This window comes from Perna viridis, chromosome 12, assembly GCF_037379345.1.
Source record: "Perna viridis isolate PV_CMFRI_1.1 ecotype Kerala chromosome 12, ASM3737934v1, whole genome shotgun sequence".
In the NCBI taxonomy this organism is placed as follows: Eukaryota; Metazoa; Mollusca; class Bivalvia; order Mytilida; family Mytilidae; genus Perna; species Perna viridis.
This window is the reverse complement of record NC_142456.1, coordinates 12,435,202-12,460,443: the sequence shown is the minus strand read 5'-3', so window position 1 is coordinate 12,460,443 and position 25,242 is coordinate 12,435,202. Positions and strand designations below refer to the sequence as shown.

Sequence of the window (25,242 nt, the reverse complement as noted above, 5' to 3'; positions counted from 1 at the left end):
CCAAAATGTTTGCATCGCTTCCCTTGGCACAGCATTCCTGGGATTCGCTCCTGTTCTGCATGATTCGCCTTATTACGGACTAATACGCAAAGTTCAACTACGATATGGTTATTGTAGGCAGTCCGTAATCAGTTTTCTAAGTACATTTGTACGTTAGTCATCTATCTATAAATATGTATTACTAAGTCCTTAGATAACTTCGATTTTAGTTTACACAGGGGTTGATATGCAGGCCGACTATACGACATTTTTATATTATAATTTCAAACATTCAAAGGTTATGGAACATATTTATGTTAGTCGGAACAATTCTAGTCCCCGTGCTTTCTGCTAGTAACTGAATGGCGTTCCTCTAGAGAAAACAAAGTATACCCTCTTCCTGAAATGATTTGACGACTTGCAGTTTCTTTATAGATTTTCTATGCCACGTGATTATTTACACCTAGAAAATGACCCACAGATGAAAAAAAAAAAAAATAGCAAAGAGCAAATATGACAATTTTAGTAAAATCGGATAAAAATATGTCAAGACCGACGCAGGCGGAGGACAACTGACGCTCAGGTATGTGTAATTCTTTTAATTTCTTATATCCACCTCATTAGTATATTAGGAACAATTACACCCTTTTAATTTCTTCTACGATTGAGGCAACAAAATAAAATTGAAGTACACATTTTGGACTTGTAAATTAAAAATGGTTAATTTCATCGTTCAATTACTATTTATTTTGATATGTTTGATATGATTTACCATCCCTGAATTAAAACGAGGCTTTTCCAATACTGATAAGTTTAATATGTTGTCAACACTATGTTGTGTACTGTCGGCCAGAAAATGTTTTTTGATCTCATGTGCATCCCCATTTCATTTGAATAAAGATTAATCAAGGGAACCAAGATTCTAGTGGAAATCAAAAGAACGCAATCCATTGACAACGATCAGACGGGGAAATCACACACACACTACAAAGAACATAAAATAACTTAAAGAAACAAAACAACAAAATTAAATAAGATTAGTAATCACAATTTTGTAAGCCAATACATATTTCTTATTCAGAAATGGTTACATTAACAGACCACATAACAAGATATTTTTCACTCGGTTGTGTCAAGTTTGAGATAATAATTTATATACATGTAGATTGTACATGAAATTGGCTCCTTGTAAGAGTTATAATAATTGTTTTTAATTTAGTTGATTCATGTCGGAGATGAATGTATGATTTAAATACGACCGCAATGTTTTTTTTTCTCGATTATATAATGATACGTCACACCCTGTCGTCGTCGTCCTCCTCTAACATATTATTTAATAAGTTTATTTACGAAAACTTGAGTAAAACGTATCCAATCTCTTTGTGAAATTTTAACACGAAAGGGTCGAAAAGGGTGAAAATACACGTGTAGATCGATACAAAAAAGCTTATTATTGATCCGATTTTAAGCTCACCTGACCAAAGTCCATGTGAGCTATTGCCATCGCTTGGCGTCCGTCGTCGTCGTTAACAATTATACAAAACTCTTCCCCTCTGATACTACTTGATCAATTAAAACCAAAACTTGGTATGATGTTCCTTGGGGTATCCTGCATAGAACAGGGGTGGGGGTTTTTGATTCGTCGAAAAACATGGCCGCTGTTACTAAAAATAGAACATAGGGGCCAGACAGTGTTTTTTTTGCATATATCTCCAAAACCATTAGGTTTAGCTAAATTCTGACATGGTTAAAACTGTTCAGTATGATGAGATCTATTTGTGGTCGAATTCTGGTTTTAATCCGTTAAGCTATATTGGAGTTATTGCCCTTTTCAAAGATTTTTGCTATTTTTCATGTTATTTCTTTCAAAAATTAAACCTTCTGACACTACTTGACCAATTGAAACCAAACTTGGTATTTAATGTTTTTTTTAGGGTATCCTGCATAGAACTGAGGTGGGGATTTTTGATTCGTCGAAAAACATGGCCTCTGTTACTAAAATAGAACATAGGGGTCAGACAGTGGTTTTTTGCATATATCTCCAAAACCGTTAGGTTTAACCAAATTCTGACAGGGTGAAAGTGTTTAACATGATAAGATCCACCTGTGGTAAAATTTTCATTGTAATCTGTTAAGCCATGTTGGAGTTATTGCCCTTTTTCGACGTTTTTTTTTGTTTAGCTATTTTTAATGTTATTTCTTTCAAAAATCTTTTCCTCTGACACTACTTGACCAATAGGAACTAAATTTGGTATGGATGTTTCTTGGGGTATCGTGCATAGAACTGATGTAGGGATTTTTGATCCGTCGAAAAACATGGCCGCCGTTACTAAAAATAGAACGAAGGGGTCAGTCAGTAGTTTTTCACACGTCTCCAAATTTAGGTAGTTAGGTTTAGCAAAATTATTTTTAAAGTTGAAATGACCCATATTATAAGGCCTTCAAAAGTCTTCTGGGATCAAAGTTGTCAGGTGACCCCTTGTAAGAGTTATTTCCCTTGAAAGATATCTGAACTTTTTAAAGTCAGGTGAAAAAAGTTAGGTGAAAAATTGCCACCCCTACCCATGAATAAAAATGCCTCAACATGAACCCAAATATTAATAATTAATATATAAACGGTGTACAATAGACATGTTGGGTACTATTGTTTTAATTTTTGATGTATTCAACGTACATTCTCATTTCAGGGACATATTTTCAGTTTCAATGTGACAATAATGAGTTTTTCATAAAAAGGGGAATTTTCAGAATTTCATACTTCCTTCAATTTCACCTATAATTGGCATTTGTTTTTCGAATACCGTACTTCAAATAAGCTGTTGTATATTCTAATACAATTATATAGTGTCTTAGCTTTGTAATGAGCCCAAGTAATAAATATTTGAACTTCTCCAATGGGGTTAAAAATTGCCAAACCCACCCATGAAAAGAAAATAAGGACCTTGAAAGATGAATTTTTACCGTTTTCAGCCAATAATAGATAGAAAGAAACTTTCTATCGCTGAAATGATCCTTATGATTGTCCTACCAAAGTCTTCTTGAGTCAAAATCGTTGGACATCTTTTTTGTTAAATTAATTGCCCTTGAAAGACAAACTTTGAGCTATTCAGGCTCCGGGAGCCTCTTGTTTGACGTTTTTTTTTGCAATTTTTATGTTATTTCTTTCAAAAATCTTTTCTGATACTGCTTGACCAATTGAAACCAAACTTGGTATGAATGTTCCTTTGGGTATCCTGCATAGAACTGGTGTAGGGATTTTTGATCCGTCGAAAAACATGGCCTCTCTTACTAAAATAGAACATAGGGGTCAGACAGTGGTTTTTTTGTATATCTCCAAAACCGTTTAATTTAGATAAATTCTGGCATGAGTAAAAGTGTTCAGCATGATTTTTCATGCTATTATATTCAAAATTCTTCTCCTCTGACATTATTTGATGAATGGGAAACAAACTTGGTATTGATATTCATTGATGTATCTTGCATAGAACTGATCTGGGGATTTTTGATCCGTCGAAGAACATGGCCGCTGTTACTAAAAATAGAACATAGGGGTCAGACAATAGTTTTAGGCATATATCTTCAAAACGTTAGTTTAGCCAAATTCTTTCAATACCTGAAATGATCCTTATTGTTACGACTACAAAAGTCTTCAGAGATCAGATCAAAGTTGTCAGACGACTCCTTGTGAGATTTATTGTCCTTGAAAGGGGAAAAATGATGTTTTTTTTTTTTTTTTTATAGTTTTCAGTCAATATCCTGAAAACTGTGATAAATTAAAAGAAACTTGCAATTGTTGAAATGATCCTTATAAGTCCTACCAAAATTGTTGGACAACCATGTTAAATGTTTTGCCTTTGAAAGGCAAAATTTAACCAGGTGAGCGATTCAGGCTCCTAGGAGCCTCATGTTATAATTCAGATGGTAATCTTTTTCTTTTGTAATTCTGTTTTGAAAATGTTTTACAGAATTGATTTGTCTTTTACATTTTGGAGTTAAAGGGGTGCCAAATTGGACCAAGCCCATCACTTGGAGTCGTCATCAATTTTTCAAAACTCTTCTCCTTTGACACAACTTGACTAAATACATGTAGAAGCAAACTTGGTATGAATGTTCTTTAGGGTATCCTGCATAGAACTGATCTGGGGATTTTTGATTTTTAGGTAAATCCAAATACTGACTGGGTAAAAGATTTTTTTGCTCTTTTTAATGTTTTTTTCTTTCCAAAATCCTCTCCTCTGACGCTACTTGAGCTATTAGAACTCAAGTTACCTGCAGTGTGAGTGTTTTATAAAGTATCCTGCACAAAAATATGTGTTTTCTTTACCGTTCCTAAAGAATATTTTAATTTGTATATGTTTCTATAGTATATTATTACATTTTTATTTATCAATAATTTAGAATTGGTATAATCATAATACCGCGGGGAGAAACCGAGAATTCTGTCGCATCATGAGGCGCATCGTCTCAGCGTGCCAAAAGAGTATTTTCCAAAAGTTGGGATGCTATTATATATCAACGTGGAAAATAAGGCCTATTGTACCAGTATACCACAGATCGCAAGCACTGCAGTTTCGATATGCAGTAACAACAACCTCTCAGAAAAACTCGATTGCGGTCAAACCAATAAGTGCCATGAAAGGCCCGCCTGATTGGATGATGTCAAACAGCATAAGCAGAATATTTTATTATATGTATATAGGTAAATACAATTATCTTAAAATGTATGTTCTTTCATGTTCATTTGTTTTCGGATTTTTGTTTCAGTATTTCTTGACTTTAAACAGCGATAAAGGGGAGGGGTCACGCATGTCGTATGTTTTATTTCAGATGATTTCAAGTTATAAAAACCAGTAAGCCGGTCCAGATAGTTGAAAAAGGTGGATTAAGAGCTACCATTTACTCATATTTGACCAAATTTAAACAAATTTTCCATGTAGAAGGTTGTATGTGTGTGTGTGGGGGGTGGGGTGGTGGGGGGTTACCGACCGCTTGAACCTCACCAGCTTGGATCCACTTAGTATAAAGTACTTTGTTGATAATATTGTATATGTTAAGTTTTCATTCCACCGTCTGGATGTTGTTAGTTTGCTAAAAATGAGAATGTGCTTTATCATTTTAGTTGTTAAGTATAAAATTCGAATGAACCCTCCTGATCCGCCACAGTTCCATATTGCCTGTAAAGCAGAATATGGGGACATATACAAAATGAAAGTAGACTTGGATGGGTCTGGTTTAAAAAACTTTGTCGTTGTGAGTCATCCAGATTTTGCTGAAATAGTGCTGAAAGCTCCAGAAAAGATGCACAGACGAATAGGTCTTGATTTGAATCGGATTTATGCCGTCAGGAACGAAATCCCAGAAGAAAGTCGATCGCTTACGTTGCTGTAATTATGTCGTATTTATTTTTTGTAGCATCATTTTAGGGTTGTAAAATAGAGAGTTATTAAGTTTGAAGACAACTCAAACTTCAAGGAAAATACACGAATCGAAAAAAAAATAAAAAAACAGAACACACAGCAATTGAATATGACTTTGTACTAACAACCTCGCCTCGACTAAAGCATGGGCCAGGTTAACCGATAGGATATTCCATTAACATTCGAATTCAGCCTACTAGTATTAGAAAAATATACGATTTTTGACGGTCGGGCTATTTACTCTGAATGAGAGCTGGTGTTAGATTGACAGTAAATTCAAAATTTCTAAGTTAATTTTACATGTATGTAATTATAAATGTATATTAAAAAAATTATCATGTAACTAAAGAATGTTATTATTTTCTCCTATTCTCGGTGCTGAAAAAAACTTTTTTTGAAAATGTACGTTTTCTTTTAAAGCACTTTTTTTTGCAGAAAACTACCAAATTAAGTAAAGTAATGGATACGTGTATTGTAATTAGCATTATTGTACAGTGATATAAATGTGTATTTGTATTTTAGTAGAAAAGCCTGGAAAAAACGAAAATGCCATTTGACTCCGATATTTTAGCATTATTGTCATAGGAAAGATGCAAATTGACGGATATTGTTCATTCGACATTGCATTTTTGTTCGTTGTTGTTGAACCTACCACATGAATTTTATGTAGATGAGATTAATATCGACAAAAAAGTAATTTAGCTTTGAATAAATCAAAGGAAAAAAGCAGTCACTAGCTCGTGCAATATCAAATCTGTTTGTGACATTGATACTAAATTTCCCAACTATAAATACAAGCTTTATTTCTGATATTTTGCAATTTATTGTAATAGCAATGGTGAAAAGTGGGCGGAGCGACGGAAACCGACACAGGAAAAGATGTTGCGACCAGCAGTTGTTGCAACCTACGTGCCAATTATCGAGAAAATTACGGACGAGCTTGTAGAGGTGCTCCGAATAAAAAAAGAAACAGACGATCTTTTGAGAGATTTAGCGAACTACGCAACGGAAAGTAATGTGCATGGCTATAATTCAATCTTCATCCGTACCATTATGATTTATTCGTAGAAAGGGACCGTTATTGCAACCCATTCCCTCTTTCACAAACAGTTATACTGACTTATTTTTTTTCTGCTTCTTTACCATTTTCCATAGGGATGAAGCTTAGAACTGCAGGGAAATGCGAGGGTCAAGTCACTGCATTGTTATTGTCTTTTTATTGCAACAAAAATGTAATTAAAAAAAACCAATGTTTTTCATCCTGGCAACTTCAAAACGATTGTAAATATACATTTAGACTGCTCAAATAGAACAGTTAATTTTAGATTGTTGTTGTTCAGTTCTATTACCGTGGCTTGTATTGCTTTGTTGGCGGGGCATATCAAAGCTTACTTAAAGCTGTGTTTACGCTTAGCACCGAAGACCTTTTGGTGATCGATCTCTGAAAGTATTTACTACTTTGTATTTTCACCATATCCGTTCATTTTCTATCCGGTATATATTTAATCTTACAATATTCACACTATCCAATCACAGCTTCCTGTTAGGAAAAAACAAAATTAATCAATTATAATATTTGATTTTAGTGTACATGATTACACAGGGATTTCGCCCCTCCTGGGGCATAGGTCTCCATGGGGCTATGCCGACTAATATTAACGAATGAAGTATTACCGTGTAGTTTTTATTGACTTCGACGTATGCGCATCCTTGGTTACAAGACTTTTTATACGTTACAAATGTTTTCACCAAAACCTCGAACGAACCTGCCAGTTATATATAGAATGGAATTGATTTATACATTTATGTTTGATCGATAATGTACATATAAATGTACGCGTAAAGTTTTTTTTATTATGTGTTTAACTATAATATTGCACTTCGCCACACTATCTCAACTTTAGAATTGACAATTACATATTTTGTTACTTCTAGGCGTGAGTATGTTCTGTTTCAACAAACGACTCGGTTGCATGGAATCTGAACATAATGCTATAGCTAAAACCGTACATAAATTAATGGAAATGATTGGACAATCTGTCATTTCACCAGACAAGTCTTATTTGAAATCTCGAACAAAGTTCTACAACGAATTCGAGGAGCAAATAGACAAATTTAAAGAGTAAGTTAACAGTTGCCAGACCTAACCTTTCATATTTCTGGATTTCCTTATTTTCACAACAGTAATCATGAATTATTGTAACAGTTTATTTTCCTACTTTTCTGTTGACACAAAAAAGTATAAAAGACAACTGAATAAAAGAAATGTATATGGTCTATTCCGTTGATTGTCCATGTTTTGATATTATATTTGACTTCGTTCAGTGCTTTAAAATAGCAGCATTGCTCTCCAGTATGACCGAAGATGATTGTATATCGGCATCGAACATATTACCACCATTTTTACTGCCTGATACTAGGTATTTTGTGCTACTGGCGTTATAAAGTGAAAAAAAACAATCGCTTATTCTATCTCGTTGTCTGTTTATCTGTCTGTCTGTCTGTATCGATTTACAGTATTATAATTAAAAATTATTAAGCTTCTAAGAGTTTTGGTTGTTAATAAAGTTCGATTTAAAGTTAAACTTTTTTTTTCTTTTGTTAGATTTACAATGAAGGAAATCGATTCGCAAAAGAGTTTTCTGAAAAATTTGGAAAATGAAGGAAAACTTGCAGAATACCTTGAAAAAGAGCCAAACTTCATGTATTCCCTAATATCAGATCCAAGAATGTCTGAGGATATCGTTAGTACGACTGTGTCGGACTTATTCGCGGCTGGAATTGACACGGTAAGAATAATAAACTCATTAAACCAGTCTCTACAAATACTGGAGTTTGATTATTCATTTTATAAGACCACAAACAATTTGCTGTCGTATTACTGTGTCATGCTGTCATCTTTGTTGTCCTTCTTGGACATTTGGTGCTCGAGCAGTAACTTGTCATTGAGTAAAAGTGTACAGATCGTTATTGTCAGAACCAAGCATATCCTTGATGTGTGGCCAATAACTGTCTTATTAGTGAACAAATCGATTTGTGTGGTACTACTAAGGGAAGCCTTGGAATAATTCTGGTGGCTGTGACTGAACCATTCTGGAATCAGGGGACAGTCATGATTAAATATCTCGAATCTCTTTGAAGTATAACCTTTACTCTTTAAAATTGTATCACAATATGCCATGCATCCAAATGAAGGCTGGGATTGATTTTAGAGGTTGTGACTAGTGTAGAGTAGAAATGAGGGACCACAAGAGATCAGATTAAGATCAGTTTGAATTTATTTCTGTAGACTTCTGGTTCAATGTTGTGGGTTTTGGTGGATCTTTGCCTTCATCCAGACAAGCAAGAAAAACTGTTCCAAGAAATTCAACGAGTTGTCGGAAAGGACAAATGTTTGACGAAAGAACACATAGCCAGACTATCATATCTTAAATGTTGTGTTAAAGAGACTTTCAGGTAAGGTAATAGACATGTTTAACCTAAAAGATGACAAAGTCATTAAGCTGAGCAAGAGACACCCAATAAAAGCATTGACACTTTATTTTTGAAATGAAAAAAAGAAGTTAACTGTTTATGCCCACAAACATTTCATATTTTTTCTTGTTTTCACATTTATCAACTCATGAAATTAAATTCTGACTTCAACAGTGGTAGCATGACGATTTGTCCTGAAAACTAGAACTTCGTTTCTATCATGATAACCATTTACACGAGGTGACCAGCCTAGTCTCGCGGATTTTCGAATTCCTGCATGATCAGTCCAGCCATATCTTCATAAGTGCTGGAGAGTTACTGTGTTTTGTATAGACTGAAATCTAAATCTTAATTAATTCAACAGTTAAAGGTTTAAAACCGTGTCTTTGTGGTTATTTCCTATTCTTTGTTGTGTGTGTATATCTCCCCTGTCTATTCGTTACGCTTGGATTAAATATTGTTCTTTCGAATTCTGGTTCTTTTGGTATCCCTTTTGTATATTAAGACTTCTTCCTCTGCCATTTGACGATCATTTGGTTTGCAGAGCACTCCTTGTGTACAGTTTTTTTTTTAAATCAAACAAAATATGTATATCTAAGAATTAGAAATCTATGCGAATTAAAAATGGATGTCACATGGGATTGTAATTGAAGTAATATGGAGTGGGCATTTTTTTTCCACTTTTTAGGTTTCATTGTGAAGAACCAATGGCTTCATGAGCAGTATTTACTCAGCACAGGACGTTGACTATTCAGATCTTTTCGAAAAAAAATATCTTTAAAATATATGAACTACATGTATTACTAAAACATATACAATACATACGTGTTTTGAACCGCAAATGCATTTGTTCATTTACCTAAAATTCTTAGTGGTATTTTACTATTGCTTTTCTTCGTAATTGAGCTGAGGAAGAAAGTAACAGAGACGACATTGATTACAATGTGACGTTCTCATTATTATCAATTTAGATCGACGATCAGCATTGATATAGCAGTCGCCAGAGCATTTAAATTTGTAGCCTGTTAACATCTGAAATTATCTTACACTACCGCAAGAAAATTGTCCCACTGGTTTACCCCAGTAAGGTTCAATTGCAAATAGTTAGGTCTATTTTATAGGTATTTCTTATATATCATATTTAATTCTATGCTATTTACGCCAATAAACAAACCCAATAAACTTTAACTGTTAACTAAATATGCTGATTAATTTGGTTTGTATCAACAGCGATCCAATTAAAATTATTTGACCTCTAATATAACCTCTCCAGTACATGTTTGTTTTTATGCATTTTCTCGAATAAATCAATCGTTCATTATATTATAGTCATATGTCGCTGTATTTATTAAGGTGTACGAATGCAATATTCTTAGGCACGTAAAACCCAGTTGATGTTTAGCTAGAAACGAAAACCCTTCGAGATCATAAATAGTTATCGTTTATAGAAATGAAAAAAAAGAAGCAATGCTGAGTGCCAATTGGAAGGGATGTCTTCAGATATTTATCCATGGCCTCGAGGATCCATATATTTACAAAAAGGGGGAAGTGTTTCTGATAAAAAAAGAGTTATATAAAGAAAAAGGTCCGTGCACGAACTACAATCTATATTCCATGCTAATATTTGCCGCTCATTTTTTTTGCTAAACTTTGAACGAAAGGGTAGCATAACCCCCGAAACCATCATGGTCCATCACCCACTGTATCGTGCATTTTTATAACGGTTACCGGCTCGTGACATCGGAAGCCCTGAGATGACATATACAAATGAAACGATGGCATAGGAATTTCGATAATGCATTACTCAGGAATGGTGTTACTCTGTGATCTGGTGGTATTGTTTTTTGTAATAATAACTCTATTTTGGCTATTTGGCCATGTGTTATAATGTTAGATCTGTGAGTGCTTCAGGGCTTTAGTAGTGCATGGTGAGTGTTTCCTGCACCAAACATAATTGTTGAAATTTGATGCTAAGACTTTGGCGTTTATGTTTATGCACGTTCCTCTGGAAATAGGTGCCCAGAAACAAAGCGCGTGTTTACATGACACACAGATGTCTATGCGATAACTTGTAGGACTTGAGTTATATAGCTTATCAACACTGAGAAATATAGCTAGTTAAGTGGGACATATATCTAAGGGCATGCTTTATTTCAATAACTGTGGCTAAAGTTTGAATGATTTGACAGACAGTTTCAGCCAGATCTTTTAACTGAATTTCGACTTGAAAATTTAGAAACCGAGAAAGGCCAACTAGTAGTTTGTAGTTCAACTATGCAGTATGTTGGATGTTTTGTGTTAATTCACCTAGTAAACCAACATCGAACCTGAATATTTTGTAAACTGGTGAACTGCATGAAACGGTTCAACGCGAATTTTGTTTTGTGTATATTAAATGTCCTGCGTAATCTGCATATTGGATTTAGAAATAAATCAGAAGAGTTCAACATTAACCATTTACAACAACAATAAGCTTGTGTTTAGATAAGTTTGAATTCGATCCCCGTACTTTCCTTTTATCTCTGCTTTTGTCCCATATTTTTACAATTTGACGGTTATTTGAAGCGTAAAAATTCAAACGATCGATATAAATTGATTCAGTACATGAGTACTTTGATATATACTTTGTAACTACGTACTTCAAATTCTCTTCAACTATTTAAATTAGATTTTTAGACATTCAAGAAGTCGTTTAACTTTTTAAAATAAATTATGGGACACTCTTTGTTATTTTACATTCTCTGTACGACATATCATTTCCGGACGTTGATTATTTTGGTGTTCTCATCATTCTGCATCCCGATAACTTGCACGTGCATGTTGCCGTCGAGCTCTCTGCTCACAACTTGAGCTGTGTTCGCAATAATATATCAAAAGACAAATTATTTTCTATAGAAAAGCTCTCAAATACCATGGTAATTTTCTCGAAAGTTATATAATTAGGTTTTTTATAGGTTCTGGTAGTTGCGCTTGATAATAGTAACACAATAAAATATGTCCATTTGTTGCTCTTACTTAAGCCTGTCTTGCATGTGTGTAGCGGCAGGTACGGCTACCTGTAGCGCCATACCAACCTGTAACTTTTGTTGGTACGGTATGGCGTACCAAAATTCCTTTCAAACGTGATTTTTAAAACAAGGCATTTTAATAGGTAGCCAACTAAAACAAGTTCAAGGAGCCCTTGCCGCCGTTCTCATCGAAATTTTGGTGCTACAATGTACGTCTCAGCCCTAGGGCATAAACTAATAGTTGATTTACGTGTACAATGGATTCCCTAGACGATCTAAACGTCAGTTGAAACACAATAATGTTGCCATAAAATGCTCTTATATAAACAGCAATTTATATTGACCAGCAATTCCATCGTGATTTGCAGAGAAATACCTGACTTCTCTAAAATACTGTCGAAAACCTGCAAAAAATTCCATAGTGATTTGCAGAGAAATACCAGACTTCTCTAAAATACTGTCGAAAACCTGCTAAACCTTGCTAATGAAATGGTCAGGTTTCGTAAGCATCTTAAACTGACAGTATGTTGGTTTATAGATGATTCACTAGACGTTTATATAAACCACAGTGAAACGCTAAACTGCAGTTATTATAACAATTTCCTTTTTGGCTCACCTGGCCAGAGGGATATATGTGAGTTATTGCTATTACTTGGCGTCGTCGTCATCGCCATGATCCGATAACATAATGCTCAGAGTAATAAAATTATATCCGGGAATGAAAAAAAAAAAAAAATTGTCGGAAAGTGAATATTGCCGGAAATGAAATGAAATGCAGCATTATTTTTTGATCCGTCAAAAACTGAGAGAGAAAGATAAATGAAAATGATTGTCCTTCTCCTTTGGGTCGACGTTGTAGGGCGACTTCTTGTCAGAGGTACATGTAACTGGTCACTCGAATGGTAAAAGTGAGGTTTTGTTCAGTTGTTTTTTTTGTGCCAATAATATGAAAACTAAATTAGATAGAATAAAACGTTCTATTAATGTCATGTGATACAAAAGTCTCAATGTATTTGGTCACAGTTGAAGGAAGACTTCTTGTTAGAGTAATTGTATTCGAAAGGCGAAATATGACGTTATTTTGGCAGTTTTTTTATACGGTCGCAAAAATGTGCAGTCGTATATAAAATAAATAGTGTCATGCTGTCATCGTTATCAGTAGACAATTAAATTGGACTCCAGACAATAACTTGCGTAGTATGGATGTATGAAATTATATTGCGAGGTACAACTGCCATACCCCAAAAGTAAAGGTCGGTGTAATATTTGGGTGTAATTGGACTGTTTCGAATTTGGGACCAGAAACAAGCATTTTCAAGATGTCTTGACGAAATCTGAACTATAAGTAAGGGAATCTATTTGAAATTGCACCACAAGGTGTCATATCATAATAGGAAGGCTGGGTTGACTTTTGGGTATGTGAATTTACCCCTTCATAATCTAGCTACACAAAGTGGTGAGGTATTATGTGATTCCTTCCGTCTGTCCGTCCGTCTGTCGCCCCCCTGGCGGTTTTCAGATGATAACTTAAGAAGATATCAAAATGATCACTTTCAAATTTTGCAAAGTTTATTGAGTATCATAAAATACAGATCAAGTTCGAATTTCGAATTTCAGTTTAATCAAATTTAATTTTCACAGAAGTTACGGTCGTTTATAATAATGTTTTTTTAAACCCTCAAAAAGTTTTCATGTATTGTTGCTGTCTTGATTATCATAAGACTTATGAAAGTTAGTTCTTTTGGGATATTTTGAAGTAAATTAATTTTAAATTTCGTTTTTAATTATTTTTTTCCTGCCATTATTGATAATTAAAGATACCTTTTTAGGAATAGTAGTTAGTTCTTTTGAGAATATAGAGTCTAGATAAACATTTGACTATGAGTTTGATCTGTTGTTACTATGTGATGATTGGTAATTCAGCATGTAACCATGGTATTTGAATTATAAGCAACTTCGAATAAGTGACCCAAAATGGACTAGAAACAAGCATTTTAAGGATGATCGGACAATTACTTGGCTAAAGACGAATACATTTCTTTGAAATTATACAACAAGGTTCCATTCGACAAAAGAAAGGCTTGAGTTGAATTTTGGGTTATGCAATGAACCGTTTTGGGATAAGGGCTAAACAAGTACAAGAAAAATGCATTTTCAAGATTTCGGGACAAAAAGTGTATGAAAAAATGGCTTGGATTGATTTTAGGGATTGTGATATGTACCGTTCAGGAAAAAGTGTCAAATAAGAGGGAAAACAAACACTTTCATTACGTCTGGGTAAAAACTTAACTTCACATGTATTACACATGAATTTGTAAGACAAGTTGGTATACCACAAAATGATGACTGGTATTGAAGGTTAAGGGTTGTGACTTAAACCAGTTAGTAAGAAGTAAACGTCCGTGTAATCACTTGACGAAGTTGACTGAGAATAGATCTCTTTGAACATGTTGAAATTGTACCACAAAGAGTCGTATTCCAAAAGAATGGTTGAGATAGGTTTTGGTGGTTGTGACTGGAACCATGCAGGAATAAGGGAACAATAAAGGCTACACCTATTCTGGTTAAACTTTTATCTTGTGTCAAATATTCAAAGCCGAATGTCTCCATATTTGCCCAGCTGTTCAAAGTTCGACATCTGTAATCGTAGATGTATCAGGCTGGGCCATGCGAAGCATTTTAATAGAAAATACAGAAGAAATATCCAATTTATGAAATGATCCTTAAGGTCGAAATTGTATTATAGCTCCTTGTAAGGGTTATTGCTTTTGAAAAGCAATAATGAGGGATTTTTAGCTGTTTGTTTGCCATCATTTTGGCCACCTTAATTACAGAAAGAAGAAACTGTCAACTGATGAATAAATAATTCTTATGATAAAGCATACAAAGGTATCCATTGGGTCGAAGATGTAGTACGACTCTTGGTAAGAAATATTCCATTGAAAGGCGAAAAATACTGTTTTTGCAGTTTTTGACCAATATCATGAAAACCCACAATTCATAGAAAAAAACTTTAAATTGACGAAATCATCCATAAGATCAAGAATTGCTTCCCTTGAGAGTTAAAATAAAACATTTTTTTTCAGACATCAGATTTTCATAATAAAAGGAATGAGTGCCATGTGAGCGATTCAGGCCCTCTAGGGCCTCTAGTTGGATATGATTAGTCGGATATCTTCTTCTTTGTCGGTCACATTTCTTCACAAAATTATATTTATTAATAAATTAATACTTTCATTTTAGGACCCACTTCCCGATTCTTGGTGGAGCCTCTCGATACCTTGAAAAAGATTTGGTGGTTGGTGGATATCTAATTCCTAAAGACGTATGTTAGAAACTTTTTGATTGGCTGAAAACAATAAATGCTGTATTACTACTAATATGTGCATGAAGTTTAAAAAAGTAAAACAAAACACTAACTTCTTTTTTATCAAAAAAAAAAAAAGAAAACAATATTTAAATAAATTTCTCGATTTGACTTATCATGTGTGTGTTTCAACTAATTCTTATATGTACAAACAAAAATAATATTGGTCAGTAATAATAATTAAATCTAAGTGGAACCTTTAATAAACCGGAAACTTGTTTTTTTTAAATCACATTCCTTCTGAAGTCGCTACATGTACATTTCATTTTCGATACATTTTAAACCTGTTTAAACATTCCAAAAACAAACAGTTATTTTAATTCCTAGAGGGTTCAGTGTAGATGGGTCTCACTATATACTTATTTAGTGTAAGCTTTTGTAAGAATCAGGCAAAATGGGAAATATCAGAATCATGCTGTCAAAAAAAAAAAACGATTTGTCAATATCATTTCACTCAAGGATGTCTTCTCTTTTCAAAACACCATCATTTGATCCCTGCATCACTGGATTTGCTCGAATTTTTTTCAAGAGAATGTTAGAAAAATGAGGTTATTGACAGAATTATCTGTCCTTGAAATATTAATCTTTAGTTCATTTCAGTGAAACTATAACTCGATTTACCGAAGTGGTATGGAAAATCTTGTCTGTTTTCTTGGTTCTGATGGTGCATATTGCCAAATTAAACTTTTAACTGTTTTCCATACCATGTTTCAACCACTGTCTGATTCCTACTACACAAAGGCTGATTCATAAGTAGCAATCCATGTAGAATTTAGTTTGTTTGTTTGTTTGTTGGGGTTTTACGTCCGAGCAGCAATATTTCAGCTATATTCAGACGATGAACATAAAATGGATGATATAATGAACATGAAATGATGATGAAATGAAAAAGGGATGGGACACAAGGACAATGGGGTCGACAAATTTTGATTGCCACTGAAAATAGGGAGAGGTGGGTAGGGTCGGGCAATTTAGCCTCCTGTGGCGGAGCCCTATGGTTCCTACTCCGGGAGAATACCCAAGTAGGGTTCTTTAACGTGCGAGGAACGTGGTATCTTTCCCAACACGGTGCACCACTATGGTTTGCGGTCAGGTTTTCCGTATTATAGCATGACAACCTCAGCATGTAACACGCCAGGGGTACCCCATTCCACCACCTGGGGCACACATCCCAGTTGCTCTGTGGGCAGAGCGCCCTAGCCCCGGCTAGGGTTCTGAGCACTATTTAGTCGCCTTTTACGACAAGCTTAGCGCTGCTGCAGGCCTATTCTTTTAACACCGGACCTGCACGGGCTGTAGAATTTAGGCACTGTCATATGCTAGTGAGGTGATTCGTGGTGTAGAAAAAAAACCAACAGAACAAACCGTGCTTTTTTTACCTACATAATATTATGATAATTTTTTACATAATGATTATCCTGTCTGTATTCAATTTTGCATTTTTTGAGAAAATCATTTATTTATCTCCCACTAATATCAATCAAAGCAAGAACGATAACTCTTGCAAAGTAAAAATTCCATACACAATCTATATATTTTTTGTCTAACAAGTGCAACAACCGAATGACAAATTAAGAGTGGTTATGAATATTGTAGTATGTAACTGTTTCTGAATTATAAATAAAAGTACATTCTTGTTTTTTTGACATGCACGAGTCACCTAAAGCATCCACATATTTTGGCTTCCTTTGTTTCTTTGATAATGAGACCATGATGTTCCTTTTCACATTTACCTGACGCTTACCCTACCGGTGCACCTAGTCCATGCTCCCAGTTATTAGTGGATTCCGAGTTGCTCATTTTCTTTAGTTACTTTGTATGTATGATTTTAGTTACTTTATGTTCTTCGTTGTGTATATCTGTTCCATGTCTGGTCTTGTCCCTGGATTAAATTCTGTTGATTACCGCTAGAACCTTGGTTCCCTCGATTACATTTACCAATTTCATTCAAAAAGTGCAAGTGTGGCCAATAATCATTATTTACATTTTGATAACTTCACAGACCTTTGTGATGACTAATGGACCATCGATGTGTATTGATGAGAGATTTTTCCCGGAACCAAAGAAATATTTGCCGGAAAGATGGATGCGTGACACAGACGCAAATACCAGTTCCAGTAGACCACATCCTTTTGCCATTACCGTGTTTGGGTTTGGTCCTAGAAGTTGTATTGGACAAAGATTTGCAGAAAATGAAATTTTCATTGGTATTACCAAGGTAGGTTTCTTCTTCCTGGCATTTATGTAATACATAAACAATATTTCGTTCTTATTTTGAAAATAGAATTGAACTATCTAGACCGACGGTTTTGGTACATCATTTTGAAACCATTCGATTTTTATGATGTTTTCTACGATTTTGACTTTTTAAGATAAAATATCAATTGCTCCAATTTTGAATTGTTCTTTTACTTATACATATTCCTATACGAAAGCAAAACAAAGCAAATTCAGTTCTCAATTTTTCCATTTTTATTCACAAATTCCAGTCCTAGCTATTTTATGCACTTTTGGTGTCCTGCTTTATCATTTCAAATTACAGCTGCGGTTGATTGTCTTGTGATAGCGTACTTGCGTCGTGTCACTCCCACAGACTTTAGAATTGTAATCTCTACCCCAAACATGCGACTTGGTTGGCTTAGAGTCAGAATGTGTCCGAGTCCGCGGATATGTCTACTTGCGGACTGTTACTTCTGTGAGCTAGTATAGTCGCTAATACGGCTCAGCGTGTAAGACTTGTAGAAAGCAGGGTCTTTTCGATTAGTCATTCGCCCTCGTCTTGAAATGTATAAAATATCAGCCATTGGAGGCAAAACCACTATCAATCAGTCAATCATTTCAAAGAATGGTTGCTCAGTGAAGTTTTTCTAGAAACACTGACACCTCCAGCACAATAAAAGGATTAAAAAAAAACATTTCATAAAGAGACGAAAAACTGATTATAACACACATGGTGCATATTCATATTAGAATAGTATCTTAAAGTAAATTATTGTATATACAAGGTGCTTTAAAGTAACAGTCCTTATAAACTTAGACACCGCCAGTAGTAGAGGTAATCCATCTAACAAACAATAATTTTTCAACCTATATACACACGTATCTATGTAATTATAGTCTTTTCTATAAATAGATCTGTAGTAGTTTTTAGAAAACCACGCATTCAGCGCCAACTTAAATAAACCAAATCAAGAACGATAACTTTTGCAAAGTGTCAATTTCATGTATTATCTATATAGGTACCAGTATCGTATTGCATATCCCTGAGCGGGTGTACGTCAAAACATGGATGCCATAATAATATAGTGCATTTTCTTTTTGCCTCTCTACAAACTAATGTTTTGTCAAAAGACATGAACAATGACTTAAAAAATAGAGCAAACATCACACTGTAAGATGAAGAACTTTTTTAAAAGAAAATCTAACATAATATCATAAAAATGTTCCACTGAAAAGGTTGGTTTGGTGAGTGCAAAACGAAAGTGAAAGTAGGGAAAATGGCTATTTATAGTTCAAGACTACTTTTCAGTCCAATCTTCGTGGACTCACCCTATTTTCTTTGCGGGAAATTATTTTTTCACATGTCCTTAGAAATGCTACATAAGTGAAAGTTTTATTGAATCAATTTACATATTTTTTAAAAAAATCCTAAAAATATGCACTTCACTATAGAAGTCTATGGGAAAATTAATACGATACTGAGACCTATAATTTGTATCTCGAAAAGTGCAAAGAAAGCGAATGAAAAACTTAAACTAGTAATGTAGTCTGTATCTGTTTCTAAATAAGAAATACAAGTGACTTTGGTGAGTTTGGGACATGCATAAACCACCTTTCGTCGGACATTTATAAAGACTGTTATTTAATGTATAGACGTCAGCCATTGCCATGTGTTGTTCTATTTTTTTTTAAACCGTCATAACGTCTTAGGTACTCGTTATAAACTTATGGTATCTCTTTTTTTATTTCGTTTTATTAATTAGTTGATTACATTATTGATACATTTACAACATATTGTGCATTATTTTCTTGCCAGTCCATTATAGGGTTACCGGTCCATAATAACTCATTAAAGCTTATTGGAATGGTCCATTTTGACTTATAAAAGCTTTTCCGACCGGTCCATCATCACTTTCTAAAAACTGGCCATGCTACATGAGCACTAAGAAAACAAAAACAGGTTAAGTGCAGGGATTTAATTTCAGTTCGTAATTTGCTATAATCAAACTAATGTAGAAATATATTAAAATACATATATATTGCCATTTTAGTTTTGAACTAAGCATTTAGTAAATATATTGTTTATAAAACTCCATAAACACTTTCACTTATATAAGCAACAAGTTTTGGGTGTTTGATCCTTCAGGATCAAAATACCTTACACGTGTATGTCACTGGTTCATCTTATGAAATTCCCTACTGTTTCTGAACACTACACAAAATATAGGCCATATGTAATTCCTGTTATATCAATCAATATCTCTGTCAAAAATCAATAGGTAATTATTCAGCTTAAAAAAAACTTCCATTGCTGCAAATAAATTCAAGATATAGTTTTCAAATCAGTTGACGATTTGGGGACATCTTGATGGGAAATTTAGCATTAGTTTACAGAACGTGTCAAAAACATTAAATGTGTTAAGCATTTTCCATTCAGACATATTTTAATAAAAGTCTTCATAATTTCATTAATATAAATGTTAATGTAAAAATATTAATATAAAGGAACAATGGTTCAAGTACAAGGGACAAACAAAAAAAGTAAGAGAGATAGAATGAGGAACAAAGCTTGAAGTACAAATAACAAACAGACAAAAAAGGAAGAGAGATAAATATAAAGATAAGTAGGATATAAAATGGTGTTGGATAAGGTGTGGTGGATAAAATTATGGCTAAACGAGAGAATCTGTTTTCTTATTAATAATTCTGGTAAATTGACACAGTGTGCGAAGTTCAGGCTTGTTTGTGGTATTCATTAGGTTATTGAACTTTAAAAAGTAGCACTCCAGCTAAAGATCATGCACAATGTGATTCATGGATAAAAAGCCTACATATTTTTATTTTTGTTATTTTGTTTGAAATATCATAGTTAACAGAAATAGACATGTGGTTTTTCATATAACCCATGCTCTTAGGAGATAAAAGTTATATAGAATGCACTGTTGATTTCAAAATTAAGGGGGAAAACTCTGTAAATGGCGCTCAAATACAATAGAATCTACTGTATTTTCAATGTTAATTATCTCCAAAGAGCAGGCAGATTTGAATGAATAATTACACATTTCATAGTATAGACCAATAAAACAACTTAATTACAAAAATAAAAATATGTAGCCTTTTTTGGGGTATATCACATTTTTTCAGATTTTGCATGATTCTTACAAAGGCAGCTACTTAAAACGTTGCAATTCACTATAAACTTCTTATCTCTTTGTACTTTTCTTTCTGTCATGAAGTACTTGCATTTTAGTATTTAATGATATTCATCACTTATATATCACCATCCCCACTAAAGGGGCAGATTCTGCTATCTCTAGATGTTTCTCCATCTTTCTGTTTAAATAGCAAGTTAATAATTATGAGTCAAAACAAAGCGTTTCAATATCTTTATCATTAAATACATCAAAATATTTTTCAATACTATGATCTTATTTTAACAGTCGGTAATTCAATGTCTTAGCACCATTTTTAATATTTGAATACCAACTTTGGATCAAATGGTCTTGAAAAGTTCTTTTCAATAGTGCTTTGTAGCCATATTCCATCATAGACAATTTGATCGAGCCATATGTATTGCAGGTCACATTCATTTAAAATGTTTTTAACACATTTAGGCCAAGATGACGAGAAAGATGTTGTGTTTGTAAGGCCGATTATCAGCTTCAAGGCAATGGTACTTATTTTTTCTCTAGACCGTTCAAGAGTTTCATCCAAAATGAAAGCATTCTTATTTTAATATCTAAGACTAAAGGACATCTTCCTAGTACCCCAAAAAATCATTAAGCCAGGCGTTGTTTGTTTAACTCGGAGAAGAAGTTCACAAAACTTTAAATGAATTTATTTTCTGTAATGTCTCTATTACCAAAGACCCATATTTCACAACAATACATTAGATTAGCTTGACAAGTTTATCAAACAGATCCAGCGGGCATTCAATGGGAAGATTATGGACTTGCCCCTTTTCAACAGACAATACATTGCTTTATTTGCCTTTTCAGCTAAATGAAGATTTCCACTCTTCGAAAAATGTGCACCCAGGTAGTTAAAGTCGTTTACGATTTCTACAGCAGATTGTTGTAGACAAAATTCACATTCTTTGGTTGTCTATTCCTCTAAAAGATTAATATTTTTTGTTTATTTGACATTAACTCTTAATTTCAATGTATTACAGTACTCGCTTAAATTATTCAATGAGTATTGCAAATCACTTGCCGACTCCGCGCTAATGACAGTGTCGTCAGCATATAAGATGACAAAATGTTTTTAAAAATAATTCTAATTCCTTTTCAACTACACTAGTTACTGTATTTAATCCAATAACATTTTTATTGCCCAGAAAGTTCTCAAGATCTTCCAAAAATAAAGAAAGAAGAAGAGGGACATATTTTCACCCTGACGCACTCCTATTGCACAAGGGGAATAGTCTGATTTCATTTACTTTAGTTGCTTTTCACGTATTATTTTAGTTATTTTTTATACTTCGTTATGTGTGTCTGTTTGCCATGTCTGGTCTTTGTCCCTCAATTACATTCGTTAGATTTCCGCTCGAATCTTGGTTCCCTTAATTATTCTTTCTGATCATTATATTTTATGCAAGATGTTTTGATACATATTGTGTATAACTTGAAACATTTTCCCGTTTATATTTTTAAGTATCATTTTTTGACAAGGGGCGTCTCTCTATACGGTATCAAACGCCTGCACAATACAGATTCTTTTTTCTTAAATTCAAGAACTTCAAATAGAAAATGAGAACTAAAACATTGTCAGCGGTGAAATATCCTTCTCGGAATCCACAATGGTATTCCTTGAAGAAAGATTTACCCGAAAATCAATTTAGCCTATTATTCGGTACAGACGTCGTGTAGAGTTTTCCAAAGCAGCTCACTATAATAATTATTAGTCTATATTTTTTATTATATTTATCTCCTTTGTTTTTTTTATAAAAGGTTTTATAGTTCCCATTAGCTACGAGTTTTAGCTGTTTCAAATACAAAGTTAAAGTATTTTTCATACACAACAATAAACTTACATGTATCTAAAGTGACCTATATATATTCGTTAGTTATACCGTCATCGGCACATGCTTTGTTATTCTTTAAATTTTTACCACACTTGTGTAATAAATATTTTTTCTTCGTGGTTGGCATATTTACTTCCAAATTTAAATGTTTTTTGTTCCAAAAAGGACCTTCTGTTAGTACCACTGATTTTGTCAGAATTTAAATCAAACAGTTTCGTACAGTCAGTATCAGGCTGTTTACAGGAGTCTTATTCGTTAAGGATCCTTCAAAATTTCCATTGTTCTCCACATTGGTATCTTAAGTTATCCATATGGATTTTGAAGGTTTTCTGTATTCAGCTTGTGCCATATTTAGAAGACTTTTATAGTTCTTTTCGTCTATTTTAAATTATGGTTTGCGATGTTTTAAGGCTTTTGTTTGCTTCGCTTAAGTTTTCTAAACTCTTTTCTTTTTCTTACAACTTTACAATCATTATTAAATCAAGGTTTGTTTTTGAAGGTTGCTTGGAAATGCTTTTTTTGTTTTTAACTTAAATTTCTTTAGTCCCAAAAGTTTTAGAAGCTCTTTCGTAGAAAACCTCTGCAATTTTATCTGACACAGAATTAACAGAATATTTATCAGCTTCTGTGTTGTCTTCTAATTCTTTGATAAGTTGAATTCATTTCCTCGTTTACTTATTTTTACTATTTAAAAAGGTACTGCTCAATTCAATATTCCATTTATTTAACTTTGTTTTGTTACATTCGGGGTAACATTACATCTTATTACATGTATTTTACCAATTTGAGAAGCATTTAACTTCACGTACAGACTACAATTTACATTAGAATATGGAGTGAAAAAAGATAGTTCAATATCTATGTTATAGACCAAAACAACACAGCCACCTATTTCTTTCCGTGCTCTGCTACACGATAAATTACAAAGTCATCTGGTATTAGTTCTGATATGACACTTTTTTCCGAGCCAGGTTTCCGTAATTGTTAGCAAACCAGCATGACTAGATATAAGGAAGTCAGAAAGTGATGTCCGTTTGTTTTTAACTGATCTGGCAATAAGAGACACGAGTTTTTACTTGTTTTTTTATCATTAACTGTCCTTACCTGTTGGGAAAAGTGCAATTTCTTATTTCCGCCACCTCCAGACCGAGTATTTGAAATAACTGGGATTTGAAAAGCACCTTTAGCACCAAATTCAAAATGAACAGTTTAAAAACTTATGTTTAATTTTTCTGTTGTATTTTAGACCAATAAGAGCCCTTAATGCCCTTCTCCATTGATTGTTCATGATAAAAAACATTATAATGTCTAAAAGAATAAACAACACTGGGCACAAATGGCTTCCGTTGAAATGGTAATGACAAATTTTTTTTTATATTTCACTTAGCTTATCCAGAATTTCCAAGTTTCGCTACCAGATGGCGTTACTGAGGTCGACTATAGATTTACATTGTTCAGAAGACCTCGTGATAACGTTAAAATGATTTTTAGAGAAAGAGGACTTTGATGTTTGCTTCTATTGTGTGTGTCATTTGACTCTTTATCGTCAATTTTATTGTTCCCGTGGAACTCCGGTGACAATCGTCTGCTTGATCAACTTCTCGGTAAATATACAACAAACGACATACTTCAACATAAAGCAGTCTTACACTGTCGAACAATTACATAGTCATGTACAATTTTTTTCAGAACAAACTTAGAACTGTTTCTATTCGTTTTTATATTCTTTAAATCGTTTTGATTGTATTATTAAACGTATTTTAAGTGCAGGTCTTTTAAGGATCAGACAAAACCTGGAAAATATGAATTATTTTCATATGAACAATTTAATGTACTTTCGCTAAAAAGGTCTCGTTTATTTGAAACAAAATCACTCTTTGATCTCGGTATCACTTGATTTGTTTTGAAATTTTTCATTTGAACATCAGAAAGTTTAGGTTTTTGACAGAATTGTCTGCCCCTGAAATTTTCATTTGCTGTTCATTTCAATGAAACTATAATCGAACTGACCTGATTGGTGTCTTTATTCTTTGGTTCTTGTGGTTCAAATATAAAAGGTAAAAGTATGTTGTCATTTTAACCACTGTCTGGTTTTTATAGACTAATGCCTAACTGCTTTATTGTTTGTATTCCACATGTTACAGTCACATGTTATTGTAATAAACGTGGAGTTGTATCTGTTAATTTTAGATTAGCTATGTTTAGTTATGTGCGATGTTTATATAAAATAACGAATCTGAATCTAAACTTACACCGTCTTGTCAATCGTTGGATTTGTATCAATAAAACTAATTACATGTGTATTAAAATTATTCATTCTTTATTCAATATTTATGAGTGACCATTCATGTTAAATACTTCCATAGTGATAATATTTCCGTCGAAATTTTATTTAAAGTCAGATGAAAGTCAGATTATTTATTTTCTATACTTGTAAACAGTCTAATTTTTTTTTCGATAAAAATTTAAATGTACATATCCGGGTTACCAAAGTATGTGGTTTGAGTTCTATATCATAGCATGTGTTACTTTTTATGTTTATTATTCAACAAATTATTAAATGAAGTTCATTCTCTATAACACAATGCACAGTCTCTACTATATCCGACAGGTGGCATTCCTGGACCTGAAATATGCCCCATATTTAACGAGAAATGTTGCAAGGGACTTTTTAGGGGACAGTTTTGCATATCTATGTATATGAATGAAATCTACAATTGCAATATTTAACTATAGTATGTGGGCTGAGATAAA

General features: G+C 33.5%; 1 protein-coding gene across 3 annotated transcripts; it reads left to right on the top strand.

Annotated features, from left to right (window-relative positions):
* The first annotated feature begins 206 nt into the window (after positions 1 to 206).
* Positions 207 to 24,797, top strand: LOC148601231 (putative cytochrome P450 49a1). Of its 3 annotated transcripts, XM_088556728.1 has the most exons (11): positions 225 to 562; positions 4,378 to 4,678; positions 5,099 to 5,363; positions 6,230 to 6,408; positions 7,332 to 7,518; positions 8,002 to 8,185; positions 8,686 to 8,852; positions 15,122 to 15,203; positions 17,248 to 17,463; positions 21,080 to 21,138; positions 23,876 to 24,797. In XM_088556728.1, exons 2-10 carry the CDS (start codon positions 4,429 to 4,431, stop codon positions 21,110 to 21,112), a joined length of 1,563 nt encoding a protein of 520 aa, XP_088412854.1. In that variant the 5' UTR covers positions 225 to 562; positions 4,378 to 4,428; the 3' UTR covers positions 21,113 to 21,138; positions 23,876 to 24,797. The 3 variants fall into 3 exon arrangements, with proteins under 3 accessions (XP_088412855.1, XP_088412853.1, XP_088412854.1); XM_088556729.1 differs by lacking the exon at positions 21,080 to 21,138 and having other exon boundaries at positions 207 to 562; XM_088556727.1 differs by lacking the exons at positions 21,080 to 21,138; positions 23,876 to 24,797 and adding an exon at positions 19,971 to 21,048 and having other exon boundaries at positions 224 to 562.
* The last annotated feature ends 445 nt before the right edge of the window (positions 24,798 to 25,242 follow it).